The 26,883-nt window shown below is 40.8% G+C and overlaps 1 protein-coding gene across 1 annotated transcript in view; it reads right to left on the bottom strand.

The window, feature by feature from the left end:
• adam12b (ADAM metallopeptidase domain 12b) overlaps positions 1 to 26,883 on the bottom strand; it is a 46,125-nt gene that overhangs the window by 18,775 nt on the left and 467 nt on the right. Inside the window, exons 2-11 of the mRNA XM_078787184.1 lie at positions 19,228 to 19,349; positions 18,038 to 18,111; positions 8,079 to 8,157; positions 5,893 to 5,969; positions 4,446 to 4,635; positions 3,937 to 4,002; positions 3,005 to 3,076; positions 2,709 to 2,878; positions 1,428 to 1,512; positions 556 to 704 (exon numbers count right to left, since the gene is read on the bottom strand). Coding sequence (XP_078643310.1) covers positions 556 to 704; positions 1,428 to 1,512; positions 2,709 to 2,878; positions 3,005 to 3,076; positions 3,937 to 4,002; positions 4,446 to 4,635; positions 5,893 to 5,969; positions 8,079 to 8,157; positions 18,038 to 18,111; positions 19,228 to 19,349 — 1,084 coding nt within the window. The remainder of the gene's footprint in view (positions 1 to 555; positions 705 to 1,427; positions 1,513 to 2,708; positions 2,879 to 3,004; positions 3,077 to 3,936; positions 4,003 to 4,445; positions 4,636 to 5,892; positions 5,970 to 8,078; positions 8,158 to 18,037; positions 18,112 to 19,227; positions 19,350 to 26,883) is intronic.

Raw genomic sequence — 26,883 nt, 5'->3', positions numbered from 1 at the left:
AGGAAGCCAAAAAGTTACCACTTCCACACAAAATAGGAGGAGAACTCATTCATTTATTCATTTTCTACCGCTTATCCTCACGAGGGTCACGGGGGGGTGCTGGAGCCTATCCCAGCTATCTTCCAGCGAGAGGCGGGGTACACCCTGGACTGGTCGCCAGCCAATCACAGGGCACATATAGACAAACAACCATTCACACTCACATTCATACCTATTGACAATTTGGAGTCGCCAATTAACCTAGCATGTTTTTGGAATGTGGGAGGAAACCGGAGTACCCGGAGAAAACCCACGCATGCACGGGGAGAACATGCAAAATCCACACAGAGATGACCGAGAGTGGGGAAAGACAAAATAAGAAGCCAAAAAGTTACCACTTCCACACAAAATAGGAGGAGAACTCATTCATTCATTCATTTTCCACCACTTATCCTCAACAAGGGTCGCGGGGGTGCTGGAGCCTATCCCAGCTGTCTTCGTACAAGAAGCGGGGTGGCCAGCCAATCACAGGGCACATATAAAAAAAAAAAAAAAAAAAGACCATAAGAGCCTCACCCTGTGGAGGGCGTCATGATGCAGCCTCCGCGATCCACGGTCATCCTGCATCCACATCCGCGCTCCGGCGTGTCGTGATTCATTCCGAAATTGTGTCCCAGCTCGTGGGCCAGCGTCACGGCGGCGCCCAGCGGGTTCTCGGAGTGATCCTGCCACAGGGTAGCACACACAAACCAATTGAAAAAGGTATAAAAATCCGGTCAGGTGATGTGATTTTTTTTTTCTTTTTTTGCGATGTGAGAGCTGTTTTGTCTCTTGTGATTGGCCACTGATTGCTTCGCCGGGCCTTTTAATCTTCATCGCAGCCATCTGCCATGAGTAAGTAATGGGGACGGCAAACATGTGGAGAAACCCTGGCCGGAAGACGACATATCTATTACCAGGGGGGGCTGCATCTGGGCTGGTGCCTAATGGCATGGGGCTGATATCCACTCGGTGATGCGGACAGCCGGACCACGCTGGCAGCTAATTGTTTTTTTTTTTTTTTTTTTTTTTACAAGGTGTCATAATTCAGCCACGGTACAGCGACGAGGGCACGCCACAACGGCTTGTGGGGAAAAATACTTTTTGATTGGACTGAATGCTGGCAGGCAGGCTGGCAAGAACAATTTATCACAAGTCATAAAAATGTAAATGTGTTTTTGTGTAAAACACCTTGAGATTGAATGACCGCAACACTCAGAAGGTCGTTACAAGGCCGTGTGCCCACAAGCAGCCCCGGGCTTTTACCAATTACAAATGAAGTCATACGTTGTCATGTCAGAGCGTGGAAAAAGGTATTTCATGTTCAGTTCCCAAACGCCCTTGCGGCTTTTTTTTTTTTTTTTGGGATAAATGCAATGGGAGTAGACGGGGAAGGACTTCATCCTCACCATGACGATGCCCCCAGACTGCTCGGCCGTGCACATGCTCATGATGGGCGCCATGCCGATGGTGGTGCCCTGGAAGTAAACCCCACTACAAAGAAAACAGCAAAAAAATACAAATATTGTAATTGTTTTGAGACTCATTTCACAGGGTTTCAGTTTTAAAGCCACACTCTGCGACAATTGTAGAATTCAAACTTAAAGCAAACATTTGTAGTCGTTCCCATTTAAATAAATGGGACATTATTAGGATAATGCAATAGTTCATAGCAACACAGTAAGTGCTTTTAGTAGTCTATATTGTCGCTGGACCAGCCAGGACACCTCTCATGTTGTCATTGTCGCCTGTTTTCTGCTGGTAATTTATTTTTCACAAACCAGACGGATGTAAAGGACACCTGAAAATTATACAAAAATCAACTTTCCTTATTGTGTCTTTAATCTCGTCAATAAGAGCATATGTCGGGTTTCTAGGGCAGCCAGATTTATTACAGTATCATAATGGTCAATTATGTTGTTGGACCAGCCAGGACACCTTCCATGTTGTCATTGTCGTTTGTTTATTGCTGGTAATTTATTTTGAACAATGTAGCCTGACATAAATGATGTAAATGTGAAAATAGCGGAAGGAGTGCTTTAGCAACAAATAAAAAAAAATCCTATAGTTATTCCATAATGCGACTTTAATGATGTACGGTTCATTCATAGAATCTAGTTTAGTGCATACTTTTCACCTTTAACAGTAGTGCATTTGTTGGTTTTCTGGAGCATTATTTTAGTGGTCGATAATGTTGTTGGACCAGCCAGGACACCTCTTATTATCGTTACTTAGCTTACCACGGATAATTTTATTTTCAAATACAACAATACTAATAACCTATAGATGAAGCTCTGGAGCAAAAAAACTAACCAAAAAAAAAAAAAAAAGACTCGGATTGATATTCCTTATAGTAACTTTAAAGTAATATGTGCTTTTACTAACTCATTTTAAACCTCTGACTAGTTCCTCTTCTTTTCTATTTTGGTAGCTAGAACATTATTGTTAGTTTTTAGGGCAAACACCTCATGTTGTCTAGGGTGTTGTTGGACCAGCCAGGTCACAACCATTGTATTTTGTGCTAATGTTCACGCAAATATTGTCTATGTCACTAAATAAAAGCTCATATATTTTGTACTTAACACAGATCTGAAATAAATAACCTGGAGCCAAAGAACCCCAGTACTTCCTTACTGCGTCTTTAATGCCTCTATTTGCTGAATAGTGAATACAAATCTTGGCGGTAAAACCTTATGAGCTGAGCGTTGTCGTGAGGCCTGTGGGGGAGCAGCTTGACTTTGCGCCAGTCGAGGAACTCGTGAAGGGTGGCGAAGGGATCCTGAGTGACAGGACATTTGTCATGGTCGCTCCACACCTCCAGACCTACCAAGGCCACACGGATGTTCAGTGCTCGGTAGAACTGGAAGAAAAAAAATAGAAATGCGTCAAGGAATTTTTGAGAATCTAATAGGTGACAAAGACCAACATTTATCAGCATATTAGCATGTTATATTATATTTCAACCATCTAAAGATGGAAAACCTACCTTGTCCACGTAGTTGGCTATTTCTGCCAGTCTTTGTTTCACCTTCTCCAGGTCCTTACCCTGTTTTTGAAACTTGAAAAACAAAACAAAAATTATGTAGAATTGCTGAAAAACTGATAAATAATTTTTAAATTTATTTAATTTTATCATTTTATTTCAAGTTATTAGTCTCGCTACTACTACTAATAATACATTTTATTTATATAGCGCTTTTCAGAGTACTCAAAGACACTTTACAGTGAAGAAAAAATAAATAAAAAAATAGAGTATAAGATGCATTAAAATACAATATCCATACATTCATTCAGAGCTAAAACAAGGCTAAAAGAGGGACGGGGCTGCGAATACTACTACTACTGCACTACTGATAAATAATAATAGAACTGGAAAATGGATGACCAAAATGTAAAAATGTAAGAAAATTGTTTTCATTTAAATAATCATAATATTATTGAAACATGTGAAATATTACATCTACAGGAAGTGTAGTATATACACTACAATATATATATATATATATATATATATATATATATAAGTATATGGACTGTGGGAATTTACTGTAGCTCCATTTAGCCAGAAAAAGCAAGTCAAATGCCACGGACACTGGACTCGAGAGAGGTTCTGCTGGCTGACCATCTCCACTCTAATTCATCCCAAAGGTCTGGGGCTTGCTGACATAAGCAGAACCAGAAGGAAACCCAGCGTAGCTTCCCCCACGGGGACGCCGTTGCATCCTCTCTCGGCTTTTTCCTGTTTTCCTGTCTGCTCTCTCCGCTGGGGAGTCATTTCCTGCCGAGCCGCTGGCATCAAATCACACTCGAGGTGCTCGTCGCACACTGACCTACATCTGCATCGTTACTCGTACTATAGCAAACTCCCGTCATTGTGCGGCGGGTTGATGAATGGAAACCAGGCGGGCGGGGTTTTACCTCTCTGTTGTCTGCGACGATGATCAGCTCCACGTATTTGGTCGTCTTCTGCGCGTGCCGTTTATGCTGAGGTGTAATAAAAGGGATGTCAGGAACCAAATTCTTATATCTTATCGTGTGAGGTAACGCACAGATACACATACTGCCTTGCTCAGTTACACTGCATAGCTCCGTGTTTGACAATTTGGGATAATAAGGACAGATGGATGCTGCACCTGCTCCATGCTAATATTTAGCCAAAACTCTCCACGTGGAACCACAAAATTTGGACTCTGAGGACGGATTAAAAAGCCTGAAGTAACATCCTTCTGGGAATTTATCCAAAACAAAACTCTTTTGCCCAAATAGCCGTTTGTCACCCGTTCACTGCATGACGATCAATCTGACTTTTGCATGTACAAGGTGTTGCCTAGATGGGTTGTGGGGGAAATCAAAACAGGAGGCAAAAGTGCATGTTGTGTATACCAACATCATTAAAGTTAGCCAACTGCTAAGTTGTTACACCTCACCCTATTACGGAAGGACTGGAAGGGCTTCTTCAAGTGGTCTTCGGGTGCGACAGAGGACATGTTGAACCCGTGACCGCAGTCTCCTTGGGTCAGTCGCAGCTCCTCGGCTCGGTAGATGAAGTGTACGCCCGTTTCTTGGCCAGACGCCGGCTCGATGATGAATGACTTGTTCTCAAGCGCGACGACGCCTCTGTGTGAGGATGACAAATAATCACAACGAAGCGTCACGGCGGGTTGTTAGTTAACGGGCGACTTGATAAGGTGCTTCACAGAGGATGATGGACTAGTTAGGCGGTGACATAACAACAGAGCGAAGAGAGTGGCGGGGTACGCCCTGGACTGCTGGCCAGCCAATCACAGAGCACGTATAGACAAACAATTATTCGCACTCACATTCATACCTATGGACAATTTTGGTAATGGTAATGGTTTAATTTCATTTGAACATGCATCAGATTACAATTGAGTGCATCCCATAATCAGTTCACAGTTCCACATGTCCAAAAGGAGTAGGAAGAAGCAAAGCTTACCCCTACCCCTCCATCTGGTACTTTTACAATCAGTAAATCAATTTGTTCACTTCCTGCTTTCCTGATATAGTTTAATTTTTTTTAAGTTTTTATTTATTTATTTTATTATTTATTTATTATTATAATATATATTATTTTATATTATATATTTTATATTTTATATATTTTATTTATTATTATTTTATTAATTTTTAATAAATTTTAAAAATTTTTGTCATGATATGACAAAGGTGATATGAGCATCCAATGACATAATGGGTACCATACTAAGTGTCAATATAGTGATATATGTAGCACATCATGACTGGTTCAAGACTCTTCATCCTTTTATTTAGCAAAATTATTTTATTAATTAATTAATTTTATAAATTTTTGTAGTTTTTATTTTTTTTTTTTTTATTTTGTCACGTACCGAAGTACGAGGTGATATGAGCATCCAATGACATAATGGGTACCATACTAAGTGTCAATATAGTGATATATGTAGCACATCATGACTGGTTCAAGACTCTTCATCCTTGTATTTAATAATAATACTCAATAATAATTTTGAATTTTCAATGAACCTAACATGCTTTTGGAATGTGGGACCCCGGTCTTCCCGATCTCCTGACTGTGTGGCCAATATGCTAACCACAGACAATTAGCGCCTTTAACGATCTTCATCATTAGCACCGATATTATTGTTGAACAGCCATCATGCCAAACTAAACACCCGCCGCCCTTTAATTAGTTCCGAGCGTGCTGACTCTAATAATCTCAAATATTCCAAATGCGCTTCGCCATTAGATGCCAATTAGCGCACATATGAGCGTCCATGCTGACCAGTGCTTCTGTGGGAAAAAGACAAATGAGCTGTGACATCGTCTTCCAACTCCAAGCGACATCGGGAAAAAACCGTGAACGCAAGCTCTTACCGAACGCCCGAGCAGACGCTGATGGTGACGTCAGATTCGGGGTGATCCTGCACCTCCCCGTGATAGTAGCAGTTCTTCTACAAAACAAACACCGTTCATGCATTTAACATTCAAGGAAAACATAATATGGCGGAAAGAGAAAGTACTTCATTGCCTATTGGTGTATTTAAATCAAAGGTCATTGGTGAAGAGGTTGCGTAGTACTACTGCATATTACATGGCACAGCTGGAGTAAAGTAATGCTGCCGGGACTTCTACATTACAAAGCCAGATGCTGATGCAATAGCGTTTAATTACATTACATGTAAAAATAGAACTCTGTGCTCTCATGCTGTGTGTGACCCACATTAGATTACCGTTGGCTAATCAAATATGAGGCAGAGTCGTCTTTCTTCTACTCTCCACTTGCCCGTTGGGGGTCGCCATAGAAGATTTCGTGCAACTGAGACTGTGTTTACAGTAAATAAATGTATTATCATAAACTTACAGCTCTTATTTTGCATTATTGTACACCATTTCCTATTATTCTATGCAAAATGCTAACGTTAGCAAAATTAATTTAGTTTTTTCTCTCATCCAATCAAAGAGGGCCAGTGTCAAAGTACAAAAGTGTGACGATAACCATAGAGCAAGAAATGTAACTTGGTCTGACATTGAAAATGGTGTAAGTACAAAGAATAAAATATGGATCTCACATTGTACACAAAGTCATGTTGTAATATATGTGTAATATAATTAGCATGTAGCTCACCTGGGAGCCACAGGAGACACAGTCTGGGTGAAGTATTCTACAAAAAAGGTTCCAAGTAGTAAAAAAAAAATAGATAAAATATAAATATGGAAATATATTTTCTATACCCTCGTTCAATTGCAGTTTGGCAATGGTAATGGTTTAATTTCATTTGAACATGCATCAGATTACAATTGAATGCATCACATAATCAGTTCACAGTTCCACATGTCCAAAAGGAGTAGGAAGAAGCAAAGCTTATTAAATCCTACCCCTCCATCTGGTACTTTTACAATCAGTAACTGTTATATTTGTTCACTTCCTGCTTTCCTAATATCATTTAAGTGTTTTATATATTGATTTATTTTATTTGTTTTTTTGTCACTTATTAAGTCCTACCCCTCCATCTGGTACTTTTACAATCAGTAACTATTAAATTATATTAGGAAAGCAGGAAGTGAACAAATGTAAGTTTTTTTTAATGTATTTTTAAATTTATTTTATTATTTATTTATTATTACATATATTTTATTTTATATTACATGTATTTATTTTGTTTATTTATTTATTTATTATTTCATTTATTTTTAGTTTATTTATTTTATTTTTTACAAATGTAAGTTTTTAAAATGTATTTTTATTTTTTTTATTATTTCTGTTTCATTATATATATTTTATATTATATATATTTATTATATTTTTATTATTTCATTTTTTTTAGTTTATTTATTTTATTTTTTGTCACGTACCAAAGTACGAGGTGATATGACCATACAATGACATAAAGGGTACCATAGTAACTGTCAATATAGTGATATATGAAGATGCATACATATATACAAGATGAAATGTAGTCTACACTTGCCACTAGGTTTCACTGGTAACAAGGACTTGATCACCAAAAACAGGCTTTTGTTATTTTAGAATTCTCAAAATTGTCAAAACAGGCACAATAATAACATCCTCAACTCTGGTAAGAGGAGTGTAAGGGTGACTGTTGGGGTGTTACTTTGTGTCTCAAGGGCTCTCATCATCTTATATAAATCTATCATGGATTGATGAACCTGTATAGATGGCTAAAGGTTTAGAATAATGGTAATATCACTTGATATTTGAGCAACACACACATTCAATGTGTGCGGCATTCAATTCCACATTCTAACTAACCGCCAAGGATGAAAATATAACCTGCAGCAGCGAGCAATGGGTCATCTGTTAAAAGGGGATTCCATAATAAAACCCTGACGGAAACATTGGCTGAAAATCATTCCGAATGGAAAAAAAAAAAAAACACTCAGCTTATCAACAAGTAGGCCACTGGATAAAATGTTGTGCCAGAGGCTCTGACACACACTCACACACGAGGTCACACGTTGTAGTTTGCGGTAAAAAACAATCCAGTAGCACATTAAAGCCTGATTTGAACTTGTGTGTTTTTTTTTTTTTTTGGTCGTACCGTCACGTTCTGAGCGCCAGTGACAACATGTCCGTCGTCTTGGTAGTGCGTCTCCGTGTAATGGCTGGCAAAGAGACCTCTGAAAATGAACACACACAAAAAAGAATATTTTTTAATAAATGTGGGAAAAAAAACATTCTTGGATGTTTCCAAGTAGGTTGCTTGTAAGGATTTAAGGGATAACATTTTGCATCTTCATGATTAGAACGTGTTCTATCGAGAATATAAGCGCAAATCTCCGCCGAGGTAATTATTGGGTGTGTATGTGTGTGAGTTTTAACTCCTCCAGCCACTAGCACATGGACATAAGGAGCCCCGCCCTGAGCACTGGCAAAGGAGCTGCAGGGACTTTTGCAGCTTCATCACGTGGATGTCAGCCGGGATGATCTCACATGTGCACATGACAAAAATATGAGCTTTTCATATTTATGATGTCCCAAGACGACATAATATAATAGAACTAGTGATGTCACCCGTAGACGTGATTAGTTATAGGATGTCACTTGATGTGCCAAATGTGCTGTCATATGTGACATTGACAAAATGACTACACGGTAGTCTTTTGGCCTTTACTTCATCACATTAGTCAATATTGGTAAAATAACTACATATACGGAAAGCACTCATCAAGGCCTTTAATTTGATATGTGACTTGACACAGTTTTCTTTGCGCACTGGCATGCATGCGGCCTTGCGGAGATTACACATATGCCACTCACACTTCACTCACACTTCACTCACACTTCACTCACACTTCACTCACACTTCACTCACACTTCACTCACACTTCACTCACACTTCACTCACACTTCACTCACACTTCACTCACACTTCACTCACACTTCACTCACACTTCACTCACACTTCACTCTTATTATTCAGAATTCAATACAGAGTATATATTATAATCTAGTTTGTTTGAATATAATATGTGACAGCCATGAGGGCAATGGCGGGAGGATGTGTTTTTCTGCACTCCATATTGGATTAGTAGTGGCACGTGAGCCGTAATTCCCAGTAAATGCTCCCGTGCTGCATTCAGGCGACATGACTGGGAAAGCCAGCTTAGGCCACGATGATACATGGTGTATTAAAGTGACATGTTAAAAGCTGCTTCTAGTGAACAACTTGGCAAGGTAACGCCGCGTACGTTTGACTAACGTGTATCCGTCGACTCTTTTCCGTAAGCGCTCAATTCCATCGCAGCAATCATAAATAAATGCAGTGCGCCTAAATGGTTACGGACGTTACATTTTCAAGTGAAAAATCCGTTTTGTCTTTGCAGTGTCGAGCTCCGTTAATTGTCCGAGTCAGTGATAATCGATTCGGAGCCAGTGTTGTGAGTCTCTAGACACACAGTGCCTAATTAAGGATGCGCTAATGGCCGCACAGGTTAATTGTGATGAATGAGCTGCTCCTTAATGGCTAGGAGATAGGAAAATAAATGGCCCTCAAAATTATCCCGTTTGTTTATTCCGGGCCTCACAAACAATCGATCAGGATGAGCTCATAAAGCCTCATAAAACAATGTTGTAGCTAATTTATGTGCATAGAAATGGTGGCCGGTCCACAGGAAAATGCATTTGCAAGCTATTAAACGGACGGTTTTGCCAGACAGAAATCTGAAGAGAGTCATTTCCGGAAAAGGCACACAGCACTAGCGAGGATTGTAGAAGTACTCCCCCTGAGGACTCTAAGTGGGTTTCGAATAGAGGATAAGGGAATCAAATCATAGACTGAGAACCAGATTGTTTATTCCTGACAACAATACCTAATACAGACATCCGGGCTTATCTGCAGTCCCTGTATGCCTACAAGTAAGCGGGTCTTATTACAGCGCAGATGCAAAAAAGCTCACTTCCTTTTCCTGCCCGGCCTTTTTTTCCACTCAAGATTGTGTAAGAGGCTGGAGTCCTGAACCAATCAGCTTTCGCCACTTCCCTTGCTTGAACCGCTTCTTTCATGGTGTTTCTGTTTTTGTTTGTTAGCATGGGCATCAAGGCGTCTGGAACGTTCAGATTTTCCTTCGTTGCAAAGCAAGCTGGCATGTCATCCACCTTAACTGTCAGTTGTAACGTTAGTCCTTTTTCATGTGGGTGCGTGTATAAGTATCTTACTTTTGTCTGTATTTTTGAGACTATGTGTTTGTTTTAGCTTTTATCTTTAGCTAGCAAAAAAAGAGCAAATAAGTTCAGGATAGGGATTATTTGAGAAGCACTGACTTCGGGTATTGTGAATTACTACTCTAGCAAGGGCTTTCACTGGAAAAAAACCTACTCTTATAGAAAAAAAAACAATGTCTTTGAGTACTAGCATGCGGTGTATATGCTAGCTTATCTCCAGCAGTATCATATCAGCGCCACTCACCCCCAAACATTACAAATTCTGCAATGTGCCGTGTATGTGCTGTTGTTATTCGTTTCCCGACCTTTCCACCTCTAATCCACCATATCGCTCTCTCGCCCATTTCTTGACATAATTGGTTTGCAGGCCAACACGACCGCGTGCGAACAATCCAGCAGAGATATACAGTACACGGCGGCCACAATACATGCATGCCACTGACAAGGATGCAGCCAAAACTCATTACAGACTCCTTTGTCAGTCCAAAACACATAAAAAGGAGACCGTATCTGAAATGACATCATAAACACAAGAAAAGTCGCCAAGGAAAGGATTATTTGATGAATGTTTGTCACAAGATGCGTCCTCCATATCCAAGGAGGTTGAGTGCAGTCTCATTTCCATATTGTAAAACATGTAATAATTCACCATCGCATAAGCCCTCCAGTGTGAAAAAAAGCACTGACAAGAAGCGTGGCTCCTCGCTTCCTTTGAAGACTAACTGCTAACCTCAGTGATTTTGTTTTAATCGCTTCTCGCCCCTCTCCCCCTCCCCCAGTGGAACCCAAAGCCTTCCTACAAGTGGAGCTGCTGGAGGCCACACTTTGGAAGGAGACGGAATACGACTGCGGAAGACAAATCCTATTCTATTTCCACGTGTGGCCGTGTTCCAGATTGATTTACATGCAGCTCGGTGTCACCCCCTCGCTTTACATGGGTGCATCAGAAGAGCAAAATCGTATGGACGGTAGAGTACGCGTCTTCTGCCGTTGTTTTAAAAGACTTTCTTCATTTTGTACATTGAGAGAATGTTGTGCAATGTTCAAATTTCTACATATCCTGAAAGAGACGATGGACTGTTGCCATCACCAGTAGCAGACTTGTAAAGCAGATCAATGAAAAAGTGGAGTAAAATTAGCCAATATTAGCGTGCAAACAAACCGACTGGCTGGCTGGCTAATGGGCTAAACAGATTCAAATATTGACAAAGCAAAGCAAATATACGAGCTCTTAATAAGCGAAAATGGATGCCACAAAAGGAACACCACGGTCATGGTAATGATAGTGGTATAATTTCATTTGAACATGCATCAGATTACAATTGAATGCATCACATAATCAGTCCACAGTTCCACATGTCCAAAAGGAGTAGGAAGAAGCAAAGCTTATTAAATCCTACCCCTCCATCTGGTACTTTTACAATCAGTAACTGTTACATTTGTTCACTTCCTGCTTTCCTAATATAGTTACATTTTTTAAAAAGTTTTTTATTTTATTATTTATTTATAATTATACATATTATTTTATATTATATATTTATGATTTTATTTATTATATTTTATTTTGTTATTTTATTTATTTTTAATTAAATTTTTTTCGTCATGATATGACAAAGGTGATATGACATAATGAGTAGTAGTGGTCAATAGTAAGTGTCAATATAGTGATATATATAACTGTTACATTTGTTCACTTCCTGCTTTCCTAATATAATTTAATTTTTTGTATTTATTGTATTATTTATTATATATACTATATATATATTTTATTGTATATTATATATTTATTATTTTATTTATCTACTATTTATTTTATTTCATTTATTCATTTTCTACCGCTTTTTCCTCATTTTATTAATTAATTAATTATTTAATTTTTATAATTTTTGTCACGTACCGCAGTATGAGGTGATATGAGCATCCAATGCCATAATGGGTACCATAGTAAGTGTCAATATAGTGATATATATAGCACATCATGACTGGTTCAAGACTCTTCATCCTTGTATTTAGCAAACATCAACCGCTTGTATTGTTTCTTGAATTGGCTCATCGTTGTGCATTGTTTGATTTCCTTACTCAATCCATTCCATAGTTAGTAGTAGTAAAAAAATAGTAAAATAAAACTACACGTCCAAAAACAAGCATTGTGGCCAAAATGCAAGCGGTTGAGGAAAAGAATAGCTGGCTTGCGCCCCATACGCCCTTAAAAGGAGTAGTTGGATGTGCATCACCTTCGGTCACGACTACAGTATGCGGTGCCAAATGAGCCTCTGGCATTGTTACCTTCGACATCACCGTGCGTTACAGCTTCATGGCTGCACAACAGACACTTTGCGAAGGTGTGATTTGCTTCAACGCGTGAGCACAGAATATTTATAAATACTGATGTCGTGAAGTCATAAAAGCATAAAACATTAATCAACACTGTAGAAAAGACGTATGTGTGGATACTCTCACCGGACACTTCATTAGGTTATTCTGCACAAAAAAGTAGGCTAAATTGCATGCTTTGATATGACAGAGAGCACCCACCCTGCTATGCCCCCCCCATCACCATTAAACACTTTCACGGCTCTGTGCCGAGGTTCCCAAAAGATAACAGTATAGAATCGGTTGCTCTTCGCCCCATTTACCTCGCCGATGATGGCGGCGATGATAACAGGAAGCTGATGCTGTATCATTTGGACACAAGGTTGCGGGGGGAAGCCGTCCGTAACTGATGCTAATGCGGCGTAGCATCAGCAGTAACGCGGAGGTGATTTACAGTAGATCCCGGCTATTTGCCAAAAAGCACTTAAAAAAAAAGCACAATATATAGCTTAGTATTGTCTTCAGTTGAGTAAATATATTATGGAGCAGAAAGTCGTAACAAAAACTATTTTTAATGTCTTCCACCCCCCTCAACCCGCGCATAATTTTGTATTTAAGCACGAACAAATTGTGACAGGCAGAACAAAATGCCTTGGCATCCGCGACACAGTCAGCAGGGACATGGCACCGAATTACAACACGCACGTTTTGGCATCAACGGAAGCCATCACGGTCCCAACATCCAAGGTTGCGTGGAGAGCGCTTGGATAAATCTGTGAAGAAACAGCAGGAGATGAGGAAAAGCTCAAACTGGGTCTAATTCAGCAGCTAGCTCATCTTCTTCCCCTTTGAAAAAACACACAGAGGATGTTGCTATGGGGATTTCAGTCAGAAACATAATGATGTTGTTGCAATGTTGCCATGTGTTTCAGAAGGACTCTTTCCTCTTGTCTCTTCCTGCCGCAGAAGAATGAAAGGAAATGTTCTCATTGGGAAGCGAATAAGGTTTTCTGCAGAAGGCTGCTCCGGAGCGCAAACAAATGGGTTGTGTTAAGAAAAGGCATTTAAATAAAGGATGAGAGGAGGATAATGGCTGGCTGAGTTGTAGCGTAATGAGCTAATAATGTTTCAGATCTACATCATATCATTTCTGTGGCTCATGTACGTAATGCTCCAAGCAGGAACACAATTTACCGTATTTTCTGGACAATAAGTCGACATTTTTTTCATAGGTTGGCTGTTCCTGCGACTTATACTCCAGAGCGACTTATAAATGAAAAAAGTGTTTATGTTCCATAAACACTGGACACCTTTTCTGTTCATGTTTATTTTTTGTGTAGCTGAATAAGCATTGTGTTATCTTATCTGCATATCTTACACCTATTCAGCCTGTTCTCTATTCTTTTATTGTTAGAACTTGCCTTTCAAGAGGATGTAATGTCTGTTTTGGTCAAGTAGTTCAAATAAATTACCTGCAAAAAATGTGACTTATACTCCAGTGCGACTTATGTATGTTTTTTTTCTACCTAATTATGCATTTTTGGCCTTGTGCGACTTATACTCTGGAGCGACTAATGGTATAATTTCATTTGAACATGCATCGGATTACAATTGAATGCATCACATAATCAGTTCACAGTTGCACATGTCCAAAAGGAGTAGGAAGAAGCAAAGCTTATTAAATCCTACCCCTCCATCTGGTACTTTTACAATCAGTAACTGTTAAATTATATTAGGAAAGCAGGAAGTGAACAAATGTAAGTTTTTTTTATTTATTTTTAAATTTATTTTATCATTTATTTATTATTATATATATTTTATATTATAAATATTTATTAATTTATTTATTATTTATTTCATTATTTTATTTATTTTTAATTTCATTTTTTTATTGTTAGAACTTGCCTTCCAAGACGACGTAATGTCTGTTTTGGTCAAGTAGTTAAAATAAATTACCCGCAAAAAATGCAACTTATATACAGTGCGACTTATGTATGTTTTTTTCTACCCAATTATGCATTTTTGCCTTTGTGCGACTTATACTCCGGAGCGACTTTTGCACAGAAACGTATGCACTGTATTCAAAAAGAGCATATGAAGAAATTATTTCAAAATAGAGTGGTTTTGTGTCAAAACGCGTCGAAAGTCATATGCATTGATGTTACTGCCTGACTAACTTCTTTTTACACTTGCACGGCAGCATGTTGCAATGCTACTTAAAATCTGTGCAGCTAAAAAATATTCAGAAGCGCGGCAGGTTGACTATGGAACAGATTCAGTTTTTTGTATGTTGTTCTGCTAAACCCCCCAGATCATAATTTAATCTTGTCTAAAAAAAAAAAAAAAAAAGTACCATGGGGGGTGGGGGGTGAAGGGTGGTTTTCCAGTAAGCAATGCTCGACTTGCTGAGCTCAAAAGGTCATACGGAACTATTATAAGAGCAAAAGGTCAGGATTAGAGCCAATCATTGGGCAAGGATGAGGTCACAAGTGTGACTCACATGGTGTTGAACACTCACCACAGACCGGTGTGAACATCATCATAAATACAAGCCGAGAGGAATAAGCAGCGTATGAGATATATTCATACTGACAACGTGCGTGAGCCAGCAAGAAAACACACACCCAACACCCTGGTGGGACACAACTCATCGGTTCCGTTTAGGACTAGGTGGATCAATCCCCAAATCCAATCCCTTTTGTGACGAGACGGAGCGAGGTCAGAGACCACGTGTCCAGATGTGGCCGCACGTATCAAGAGGACACATCTGGCCTGGCAGCCAGTGGAGCGGATGGGAATGGCGGCGTACACCAGGACCTCGGTGCTGGTGACGGATGACTCACAGCTCACGGGTCGAGAGAAGAATCGGAGGGCAAGGAGGCTCGGAAGTGGATATGCGAGGTGTGGGCAGGGAGACTATGAGCAGAGTTTATTTTTAAAACCTGTTAATGGGTTCTACTGAACACGACTGTGTTAAATAAAAGTCATTCATTTTGTCTCTCAGGGAAAATTCCACCTTACACTTACAAGGAAAATGGGCAGTATGTCAGCTTTGGCTATACAAGACATACAGCACATATTTACACTATTTACACAAGACCAAAGACCAAGGAACAAGGACCAAAAACCAAAGAGGGTATACAAGACATACAACACGTATTTACCCTCCATGTATACTGCTTAAGACCAAAGACCAAAGAGGCTATACAAGACAAATAGCACATATTTACACTCCATGTGTCCTGCTTAAGACCAAAAACCGAAGACCAAAGACCAAAGAGGCTATACAAGACAAATAGCACATATTTACACTCCATGTATCCTGCTTAAAACCAAAAACCGAAGACCAAAGACCAAAGACCAAAGAGGCTATAAAAGACATATAGCACATATTTACACTTCATGTATCCTGCTAAAGACCAAAAACCGAAGACCAAAGACCAAAGACCAAAGGCCAAAGGCCAAAGGCCAAAGGCCAAAGGCCAAAGGCCAAAGACCAAAGGCCAAAGACCAAAGATGCTATACAAGACATATAGCACATATTTACACTCCATGTATCCTGCTTAAGACCAAAGACCGAAGACCAAAGACCAAAGACCAAAGACCAAAGAGGCTATAAAAGACATAGCACATATTTACACTTCATGTATCCTGCTTAAGACCAAAAACCGAAGACCAAAGACCAAAGACCAAAAACCGAAGACCAAAGACCAAAGACCAAAGACCAAAGACCAAAGGCCAAAGACCAAAGGCCAAAGACCAAAGGCCAAAGACCAAGGACCAAAGATGCTATACAAGACATATAGCACATATTTACACTCCATGTATCCTGCTTAAGACCAAAGACCGAAGACCAAAGACCAAAAACCGAAGACCAAAGACCAAAGACCAAAGACCAAAGACCAAAGACCAAAGACCAAAGACCAAAGACCAAAGACCAAAGACCAAAGACCAAAGACCAAAAGCCAAAGGCCAAAGGTCAAAGGCCAAAGGCCAAAGGCCAAAGACCAAAGACCAAAGGCCAAAGACCAAAGGCCAAAGACCAAAGACCAAAGGCCAAAGACCAAAGGCCAAAGACCAAGGACCAAAGATGCTATACAAGACATATAGCACATATTTACACTCCATGTATCCTGCTTAAGACCAAAGACCGAAGACCATAGACCAAATACAAAGGACCAAAGACCATAGACCAAATACAAAGGACCAAAGACCATAGACCAAATACCAAAGACCAAAAACCATATCTTAGAGCAGTGGTGGGCAAACTTTTTGACTCACGGGCTGCATTGATTTAACGAAATTGACGGGGGGGCCAGATTATGTATTTTACACATATAATTCTAACAGGACTTGTGAATGGTGTATAGAAGCGTTTAGATTCTGTTCCACAGATGGCGCTAATGCACACGAAAGCTGCTTGCCAACCGCCAATAAACAACAGAAGAAGAACTCACCCAGACAACTTTCCGTTTGAGCGGGTACAAGATACCTCAATCGGATTGGGGAAAGCAATATTCCACCCCTGTGGATCCGATTATATATTCATTCGGATTGGCACTTTTCTTACGGAATGAGGTGTATTCTTTCCGTTTGAGCAAATAAACCGAATGCAATTGGAATATTTGGGTCCATGTATACGTGATAAAATGAGTGCAAGTGAACACATCGCTTACGTTTGTATAATCTGAGCAAGATTTGTTGAAGAATATAACACGGATGGGGGAGGGGTGCAGGCAGGACTTGGCCAGGCGTCATTGACCATTTGTTTAACAATGAGGTCTGCATGCTGGCGTGTAATCCAACGCATCGGCGGCGCCACATACGTCATTTACTGCCAAAACATGTTTTGAATGTATAGCTCGTATATGTGACATCTCAACTGGCAAGCTTCATTGTTATGAAAGTTCCGTTAGACAATTCATCACCAACATCGGGTTGTGATTTTGCGCTATGCTATGCTATGCTATGTTACTCTGCAACCTTTGTTGTCAAAAATGTCAAAAGAGTGAAAATATTACATCTGCGCTCCCCGGGAATAAGAACCACTGGCAGAAGGCGAGGCATGAGTCAGCGATGGCATCATACGACTATGGAGACTGTAACATTTCCTCGCCCCCCGCACCCCCACAGTGTTTATGTACGTACTGCCATATTTATGAACTGATCCCCGCCCCTCGCCATTGACTGTTATTGTGGGCCGTCTGGAGGATGGGAGGGGGGGATGAGAAGAGAGAAAGAGGAGAGAACAAGCATGCCCTCCGAGTTCTTCTCTGCCTTCCTCTCTTATTAGCTTTCATCTCGGAGAAAGTGAACTTGGAAGAGGGCAAAACCACTAGGGGACATATTATTTCCCCCCCTCCCCTTCCTTGAATATACTATATCATGGTCCATACTTGCATCGGCAGCGGGGGAGTGCACATTCATCTGTTTGTGATTAAAAATAAATGTTTCCTCTCCTCTGTCCCCCCTTTTGCTCACGATGACCACCACAACCAAGACAAATCACATTTCCAAACTCACTCGTTTTTCTCCAGCAGCAGGACCAGCTGCTCGCCTTCCACGAGCACCAGCAGCCGCAGTGATGGAGGATAACCCTGGAAGAAGAAAAAAAACGTGTGTGGGTGTGTGTGTGTGGGTGTGTGTGGGTGTGTGTGTGTGGGTGGCGTTCATGACATCCATACTGTCTTGCGTACGTGTCACACTTCACCTCTGGTTCACACAAAGCAGGATGTGAAGAGGCACAATGGATCTTGGACGGAGAGGAAGACAGCTTCCGCGTCCATCCCAATAAAATTCACCATGTGGACAAAAGTATTGGGACAGTAACCCAGCGGGAAAATCAAATCAAAATCAAATCAACTTTATTTGTAGAGCACTTTTCCTGCAAAGACATGCGACACAAAGTGCTTTACAGAATTAAAAACAATTACCACAATTAAAAGGAAAAACAATTACTAAGAAAGCCCCTCCCTCCCACCCTCCATACTCGACACACACACACACACACACACACACAGTCACACACAATCACACCGGGAGGGAGACATGGCATGGCACTGAGGATCAAAGAAACGCCACCTTTGGGGCCGTCCAAACTGGGAGGACCCGCAGGCCGTGCCATCGGGGGACCAGCACCCGGGTCCCCCGACTCCGACAAACGGGCGGACCCCCACATCAAAGGGAGGAACCCCCAGCCGGTCGGGTCGAAGGGAACCCAAGGATGGCACCCCCTCAGCAGACCCGACACAGCCCCCAGTGTGGAGGACCCCCCCCCTGAGGAAATACTGGAGTTAAAAGCTAAAGACTAAGAGCATAAAATAGGACTAAAAAGATTAAAATGTAAGAAAAGTTTAAAAATATTAGTTAAAAGCCTGATTAAAAAGGTGTGTCTTTAATCTTTTTTTTTTTAAATATCAACTGGAAAATGGAAGAACGGGTGGTCCCTGGCGAGAATTCTCCAAAATATCTATTGCTAAGCTAAGGTCAAAGCCGAGGCCACGCCCCTTGAGGTATGTCCCAATACTTTTGTCCATATAGCATAGGTGCTTTAGATCCAGTATGCACCTACACAGATTACAGATTATACAGACAAAAAAAATACCTGTGATGACAGCATCAGGCATAGGTAGGATGCGGCCATCTTTGATGGTGCCGATCCAAATTAGAGCTCTTGCTCATTGTGGTGATGTAATAATTATCATTGTACTTACCAGTTGGGCCAGTTGGATGAGTGGTCTCGTGTGCTGGCCCATCAGCAGCAGCGGTACGGTGGTCCCACGGTGTTGTGGTGGAACTGCCCGGTCTTGATGTTCAACCTTGGCAGTGACACTTCCTGTAAAAAAAAAAAAAAAACAACAACCAAAAAGCAGCATGAGAACACATGACCTTGACATGAGCGATGATACAGGGAGCGGACACACGGGTCTGGGAAAAATAAAGGAAAGAAAATAAGAGTGTGACAACATAAGAAAAAGAGTAGCACGGGAGTACCATGATGGTTACCTTCTTTTAAAATGACAGAGGAGCATCTGCAGTTACCATTCGGCATCTGCCATTTGTTTCGTTTTGGCAATACTGTTAATGCTGGTTAATTTAATTGTGCAACTGCGCGTTAAAATGCAAGAGGCGCATCTGCGACTTGGCATTCGGCCTTCATTTGGATTTAAAAACTCAGATTGAAAAAAAAAAACTCGAACACACAAAACTTTCAATTACAGTAAAGTCTCGTTATATCGATATTCTCGGGAGTCGGAAAAAATACCGATATAACTGGACTATCCATATATCCGATCCTGCGCCGAACTGCATTAAAAGTGGGCGGATCTTTGATATGGTATGTAACTTTCTCCTTGAGTTCATGGATTGCGTATCTAGCATGCTTTTGTACTACAATAAATTTTGTACTACAGTAAATAAAAATAAACTTACGCTGTAGTGATTACCGGTTACCGGGACATAATTCACCCCGGAACTATCGATAGGGAAGGTGTTGCCACCCGGAGGGGTAGGTGCGAGGGACGGGTGTTTTCCGCTGTGTGTGCTGCACTCTGGTGGTGGAAGTGTGAAAAATAAAGTTGACTGGAAGCAGCCGTTCGCCGTGTTCTTTTTTGGTATTGAAATCCTTAAGCAAAGATTGATTTAAGCTGCTTTTGTATCGATATAAGCAGACCAAATTGGCTGGCGGGAGATGAAAAGGGCATCCTAGTAACCGGATTATCATAATAACCGGGTATCGTACTAACGGAGCTAATTATATCATAAAAGACTAGAAATTTGCCGGGAAATGAAAATAGTATTGTAATAAGTAGTAATTCGTTTTAACCGATATCGATATAACGAGACTTTACTGTATTATTATTCATTCATTCATTTTCTACCACTTATCCTCACGAGGGGGGACTGGGGGTGCTGGAGCCTATCCCAGCTGTCTTTCGGCGAGACTGGTGGCCAGCCAATCACAGGGCACATATAGACAAACAACCATTCACACTCACATTCATACCTATGGACAATTTGGAGTCGCTAATTAACCTAGCATGTTTTTGGAATGTGGGAGGAAACCGGAATACTCGGAGAAAACCCACAACATGCACGGGGAGAACATGCAAACTCCACACAGAGATGGCCAACGGTGGGATCGAACTCGGGTTTCCTAGCTGTGAGGTCTACGCGCTAACCACTCGACCGCCGTGCAGCCGTCAATTATTATTATTTATTCAAAATTATTTAAATTATTTGTACAATTTACTGTTTTGTTTTACATTGTTGTATATGATGTCATCTATTCTTCACATTATTATTATTATTTATCTTCTTTTGTCGTTGGTTACTAACACTTGCATGACTAATTACATTTTTAACAGCGGCTGCGACTTTGCGTTACCCCTTGATCACAAATATGTCTTTAAAAGATCCGACTGTATGTTTTTTGTTAATATGCGTTATTATTCACAGCAGTACACTTCCTTTTACGCTTGCGCGACAGTGTAAAACTCCCCCCCAACCCTCATAGGAAGACATTTTTACAAAAGTTTTGTATTATCAGAGTGTTTGGTGGCTAAAAAGCTCATTACCACTAATGCGATGAAATGAGCACATAGTTACAGCAGAATTATTCAAATTAGCTGCAAAGATGGTTCTTTTGTGGGTGGGGGTGGGGGTTGGGGGTGGAGGCAAACAGTATGGTATGTACATAGCCAGAATATGATGAAATGTATTCAAGCGTGTCTTCAAATGTAATGTGGGGAACCGTATTTTCCCTCTTCTCTCACTAACAACCACGGCGGTCGCGCTTCAGGCAAACGCGGCGAATGTTCTAGAGCCAACGAGGAAGATGAGCAGAGGGTGAGAACTGTGGGGATGGGGTGGGGGGTGTTCAAGGTTTCACAGCAAAGCTTCCACACGCCTCACGCCACGGCCCTTTTGCTAAAATCCCACGGGATACGAGTGTAAAAGCATCTGTGGGAATGTGTGTGTGTGGGGTACATTGGGAGTTCACTAGTACACTGATATACACCATGTTTACTTTGCTGCTCATGTGTTTATTCAGATCCCATGTGTTTTTAAATCAAGTCTGTTGCCCTCTTTGATGAGGAAATACCGCAATGACTCTTTTTGACATAATTACCGTATTTTCCGGACTATCAGTAACACTTTTTTTCATAGGTTGGCTGTTCCTGCGACTTATACTCCAGAGCGACTTATAAATGAAAAAAGTGTTTATGTTACATAAACACTGGACACCTTTTCTGTTCATGTTTATTTTTTGTGTTCTCTGGAGCGACTGATAGTCCAGAAAATACGGTAGTAGGCTTTTGCATGGAAATGTTTCAGATCTACATCGTATCGTTTCTGTGGCTCATGTACGTAATGCTCCTAGCAGGAAGACAATTTACCGTATTTTCTGGTCGATAAGTCGCACTTTTTGTCATAGGTTGGCTGTTCCTGCGACTTATACTCCAGAGTGAATTATGTACGTTTTTTTCTACCCAATTATGCATTTCTGGCCTTGTGCGACTTATATTCCGGAAAGACATATAGTCCAGAAAATACGGTAGTTTGACCACAAATCTGCAATGAAAAAAGTGTTTATGTTTTTTTGTGTAGCTGAATAAGCATTGTGTTAGCATATCTTAGACCTATTCAGCCTGTTCTCTATTCTTTTATTGTTAGAACTTGCCTTCCAAGAGGACGTAATGTCTGTTTTGGTCAAGTAGTTCAAATAAATTTCCCGCAAAATATGCGACTTATACTCCAGTGCGACTTATGTATGTATTTTTCTACCTAATTATGTATTTTTTTCTACCAAATTATGCATTTTTGGCCTTGTGCAACTTATACTCCGGAATGACTTATAGTCCAGAAAATACGGTACATACGTCTATCCAATTTAAACATTCTATAACATCCCTAAATACACATTCAGCCTTAAAACACATGCATTAAGAACGAGTATTTCAACATTTTAACCACTTTGGATGATTCAAAGAAAGGCTGCGGTTTGAAGGCTAATAAAATAAAAAGGAAGGATTTTAAGTGATGTCCCTTGCAATTCACTTGGAACTTCCTCATCCGTGATTGTGTTAATGGAATTACATTGGACGTGATGAAGGGGAACGCACCTAAAGTCGTATAATTTGGCAAATTTCAATGAGTCACAATCAAGCTCGATTCAGTGGGCATCATAGCGTGAACTTTACGGTAAATGATGCTGATGGGGCTTGGCATGATTGCGAGCCATTTGATTACAGAGTAGACCTGAGACTTGGAACGCTTCGGTCCCGTACCTAGTCGACTCCCTCCTATCTTATTTCCCAAGTGACAACACGGTAATTAGTGGAGAAAATGAGTGGAGAAGGTGTTAATCCCAGCTGCTGTGGGACCCCCGCACCCCTCGCTGAACCGTTGGAAAAACATGGAATTCTCTTTAAGGTGAAGGGCTCACAGGGAAAAACACTGACAGGAGGATCCCGGTGATGAAGATTCCACACTTTTATCATGAGGGAGTCAATTCCAGTCTCCAGATTTTGGCCTGATGTGAATTTAAAGGGGGATTATGGGATTAACGGGAATTTATTACAAGTGTTGGGTCACCTCCCAGTCGAGGCAGTGGGGCCTATCTCCCAACCAAGTCACGTTTTTTTTTTAGGTCATTCTAAAAGAAGCGCATTTCAAGATTGTCATGCATATTCCTCAAGACGGACATATATTTACAGTACCGCTCCAATGTTTGGGATCACTTGGAATTTTTTGGGGGCCAGTCTGAGATATGGCTTTTTCTTGGCAGTCCTGCTATGAAGTCCAGCATCCTGAAGTCGCCGGTTCACTGTTGATACTGACACTGGTGTTGGACGGCTACTATTTAGTGCAGCTGCCAGGTGACGACCTTAAAATACAAACTCTCATATTTGTCTTCTTGCACAGTTGTGCATCGTTTTTGTGTCCTTGTTAGACCCACTTTGTGCTAGGAGACCAGGGTTCAATTCCACCTTCGGCCATCTCTGTGTGGAGTTTGCATGTTCTCCCCGTGCATGCGTGGGTTTTCTCCGGGTACTCCGGTTTCCTCCCACATTCCAAAAACATGCTAGGTTAATTGGCGACTCCAAATTGTCCATAAGTATGAATGTGAGTGTGAATGGTTGTTTGTCTATATGTGCCCTGTGATTGGCTGGCCACCAGTCCAGGGTGTACCCTGGCTCTGTACACCTGAAGACAGCTGGGATAGGCTCCAGCACCCCCTTGTGAGGATAAGCGGTAGAATGAATGAATGAATGTAGTTTTAGAATAATCCTTCCTGGATGCAAATAAAAATCGTAGCGTCTGTATGCATGGCCGCCGGGATTGGCCTTTTGCACCAGTCTAAACGAGATAAAGGAAGTGCAACCGCACATCCGTCCGTCATCCTTAAGATGAACTGTCTGTCTTCCAGCTGTGTCTCTGGTCATGACATCTGTAAAGCATCCTTCCAGATGGAGCCTAAAAAGCAGTACGAGCATGCCAGCGGATGTCTCATTACAACAGCGTATCCGTCGCATCTTCCTCGGGCAAAATCGGAGGAAGACGCTGAATCACGCCGATAGTCATAATGACCAATGACGCCTCACAGAGGAAGACAACAAATCAATGCCAGCCTGTCCTCCAAATGTCAAGTGACAAGCCACCCCTCGGGGCTTTGAAAGACAGACCAGGCTTGGTTTATTTCCTAAATGGCTTCAGCAGACGTTGGTTGTTTGAACCGGATGGCGGCCATTCATCAGCAAGTTACATCCTGGTGAAGAAAAACGGCGCTGAAAAAAGGTGGGCTGCGCTCTCCGGGAAAAAGCGAGAAGGGAAGATGTCTTTGTTTGGCCAACAGAAGACGTACTAATCTTTCTAATGAATTCTGTCTGACGCTGCAGCCGGACCGGATCAGAGTCGCAAATCTAATCCAGGTCATTTGGTCGTCTCGCTAATTATTTATTGAGCTTCCTGGGCTCGAAAAATGAGATCAGACCCCCCCCAACCTCCCCAGACAAGTCGTTGATATGCAGAGGAGAGACAGGCAGAGGGGATTTATCACAGACTTAAAAATATATATTCTTCATTTTTTGCTGTTTTCATTGTCGCAGCCAAAGATCTGGAGGCGCGATAACGCTTGATTTAAACCCTCGCTGATGTTTTTTATTTTATTTTAATGTGTTCAACATGCTAGTAATGACATTTTTATTACTGCACGTGCTAGGGAACTATGTTATTACACCAAATGCAAGTATGAGGCTTGATTCCCTTGTTTTACAGTATTTACCGTAGTTGCTCAGGTAACGCCTCCATTCAATTCATATCGTCGCCAGGGGGGGGGGGTGTCTCCAATTAGCACCTCGTCACAAAACATAACCTCATGATGTTGTTTTTCATGAACACCACAAGATGGCGGTAGCTGCAAATTGTCATATCATGAGTGGTTTTATCTACCTCTGCTTGCGCTGTAAATTGTTTCTGTCATTCCCCCTCCCTGTCCCCCCTGTCCCACCAGCTGCAATATTGCTGCCGGTTTGCACCTTACCACCTTTACAACATTGCTTCTGTTGCTGCTGTGTAGTCAAAGACAGCTACACTTTCTCATGCACTCCAAATCATTATTAAAGTTTAGATAACAAACCTTTCAAATGTCCAAATGCCCGTCTTCTCTGAGGGTTTTAATACTTTAGACATATTCCCGCCCCGCTTTTAGCCTTGTTTTTTTTTTTTAGCTCTGAATGAATGTATGGATATTGTATTTTAATGCATCGTTTACTATGTTTTTACTCAACTCTATTGTTTTATTCCTTTTTCTTCACTGTAAAGCGTCTTTGAGTACTCTGAAAAGCGCTATACAAATAAAATGTATTGTTATTATCAATATTATATTCCACATTCGACTACACTACCGCTCAAACGTTTGGGAACACTTGCAAATTTCTTTGTTTTCCAAAGAAAACACATTTTCATGCATTTCACAAACAATTTTATCAATTTCTCTAACAATGAATCAGATGATTTTCAAAGAAGGATGTACATTTTTGCACAGAGGCCTACTATCAACAACTGTCAGTCCTCTGCATCAATCTCCTGGTATGGCTGCTAATCCAAGTTCATCATTTTATAAGGCTAATAGATTATTAGAAAAGCCATCTAAAAATCTAAAAACTAAAACTAAAACCTCTTACCATGCTGTTAACTACTCCCTTCAGAGAGCGGCACAAACTGGGTCTAACAAGGACACAAAAACGCTGCACAAATATCTGAGAGTGTGTATTTTAAGGTCGTCACCTGGCAGCTGCACTAAATAGTATCCGTCAAACACCAGTGTCAGTATCAACAGTGAAGCGGCGACTTCAGGATGCTGGACTTCATAGCAGGACTGCCAAGAAAAAGCCAGATCTCAGACTGGCCCAAAAAATTACCAAGTGATCCCAAACTTTTGAGCGGTACTGTAAATTCCCTCGATCAATTAAATGGCAAAACTAAAGATGGATTAACTCGATTAACTGATGTAACTCAACTTGTTACAGTTGAGTCTTGTTCTTCCTTAGACTGCAATCCAGTTGAATCAATAGTGACCTTTCCTCAATTGCTTCAACACAAGACAAGCAATTCCACACAATGTCCTGATTATGCCATGTTTGGCTAACTTCAGTATGATTCAGGTGGCTGAATACCGCCAGGTGATGGCATGGCAGCATCCTGATACCGTGATAAAGCTCTCGATCTAACAGTGTTCCAGGAGTTCATCCATGTTTGGTCTACTGAACCACAAAACTGCACTTTGGCTGGAATTGGGCAAGAGTCCACGCATGGCAGAAGCCCAGCATTGGCTCTCATCAGCAATCTGCCAAGTATCTACTCTCCAACATAGAAGCCCTGCCTGTCATTTGACAACAGCTTGTAAACACACTTGGTCAGTTGGAGCTGTCAGTATGATGACGCAGGGCGCTTTTAACACTGATAAACTAATACATACATTTTTAAAAATGCATTGTAAATACTTATATTGTACACACAAGAATAAATTGGAGGAAAGCCATGACAAACAAATTCATAGAGGAAATGGAGTGGATATCCCGCTGATATCAAAGAGATGCCTGGTGCTGTCCTACTTCATTGTTCACACTTTTGACTATTTTTACTCACCGCATTCAGACTCTGTAAGTAATGAAAGTTTTAATCACCCAGTTGGTAAACATTGTAAAAAAAAAAAACTTGCAAAAACTTTGCAAAAAATTCCAAAGCATTATCCGAATAATTTAAAATCTACATGTAAATTGAGTTCAGAGTAGAAAAAAAACACTTAATAGGATGCAGTTCTACATTACTGCAAACTATTGACAATAATAAACATATTAAGGATA

This window comes from Doryrhamphus excisus, linkage group LG20 (genome assembly GCF_037039965.1).
Source record: "Doryrhamphus excisus strain RoL-2023G ecotype Guam linkage group LG20, RoL_Dexc_Guam_v1.1, whole genome shotgun sequence".
NCBI lineage: Eukaryota > Metazoa > Chordata > Actinopteri > Syngnathiformes > Syngnathidae > Doryrhamphus > Doryrhamphus excisus.
This window is presented reverse-complemented; position numbering and strand designations above follow the sequence as displayed.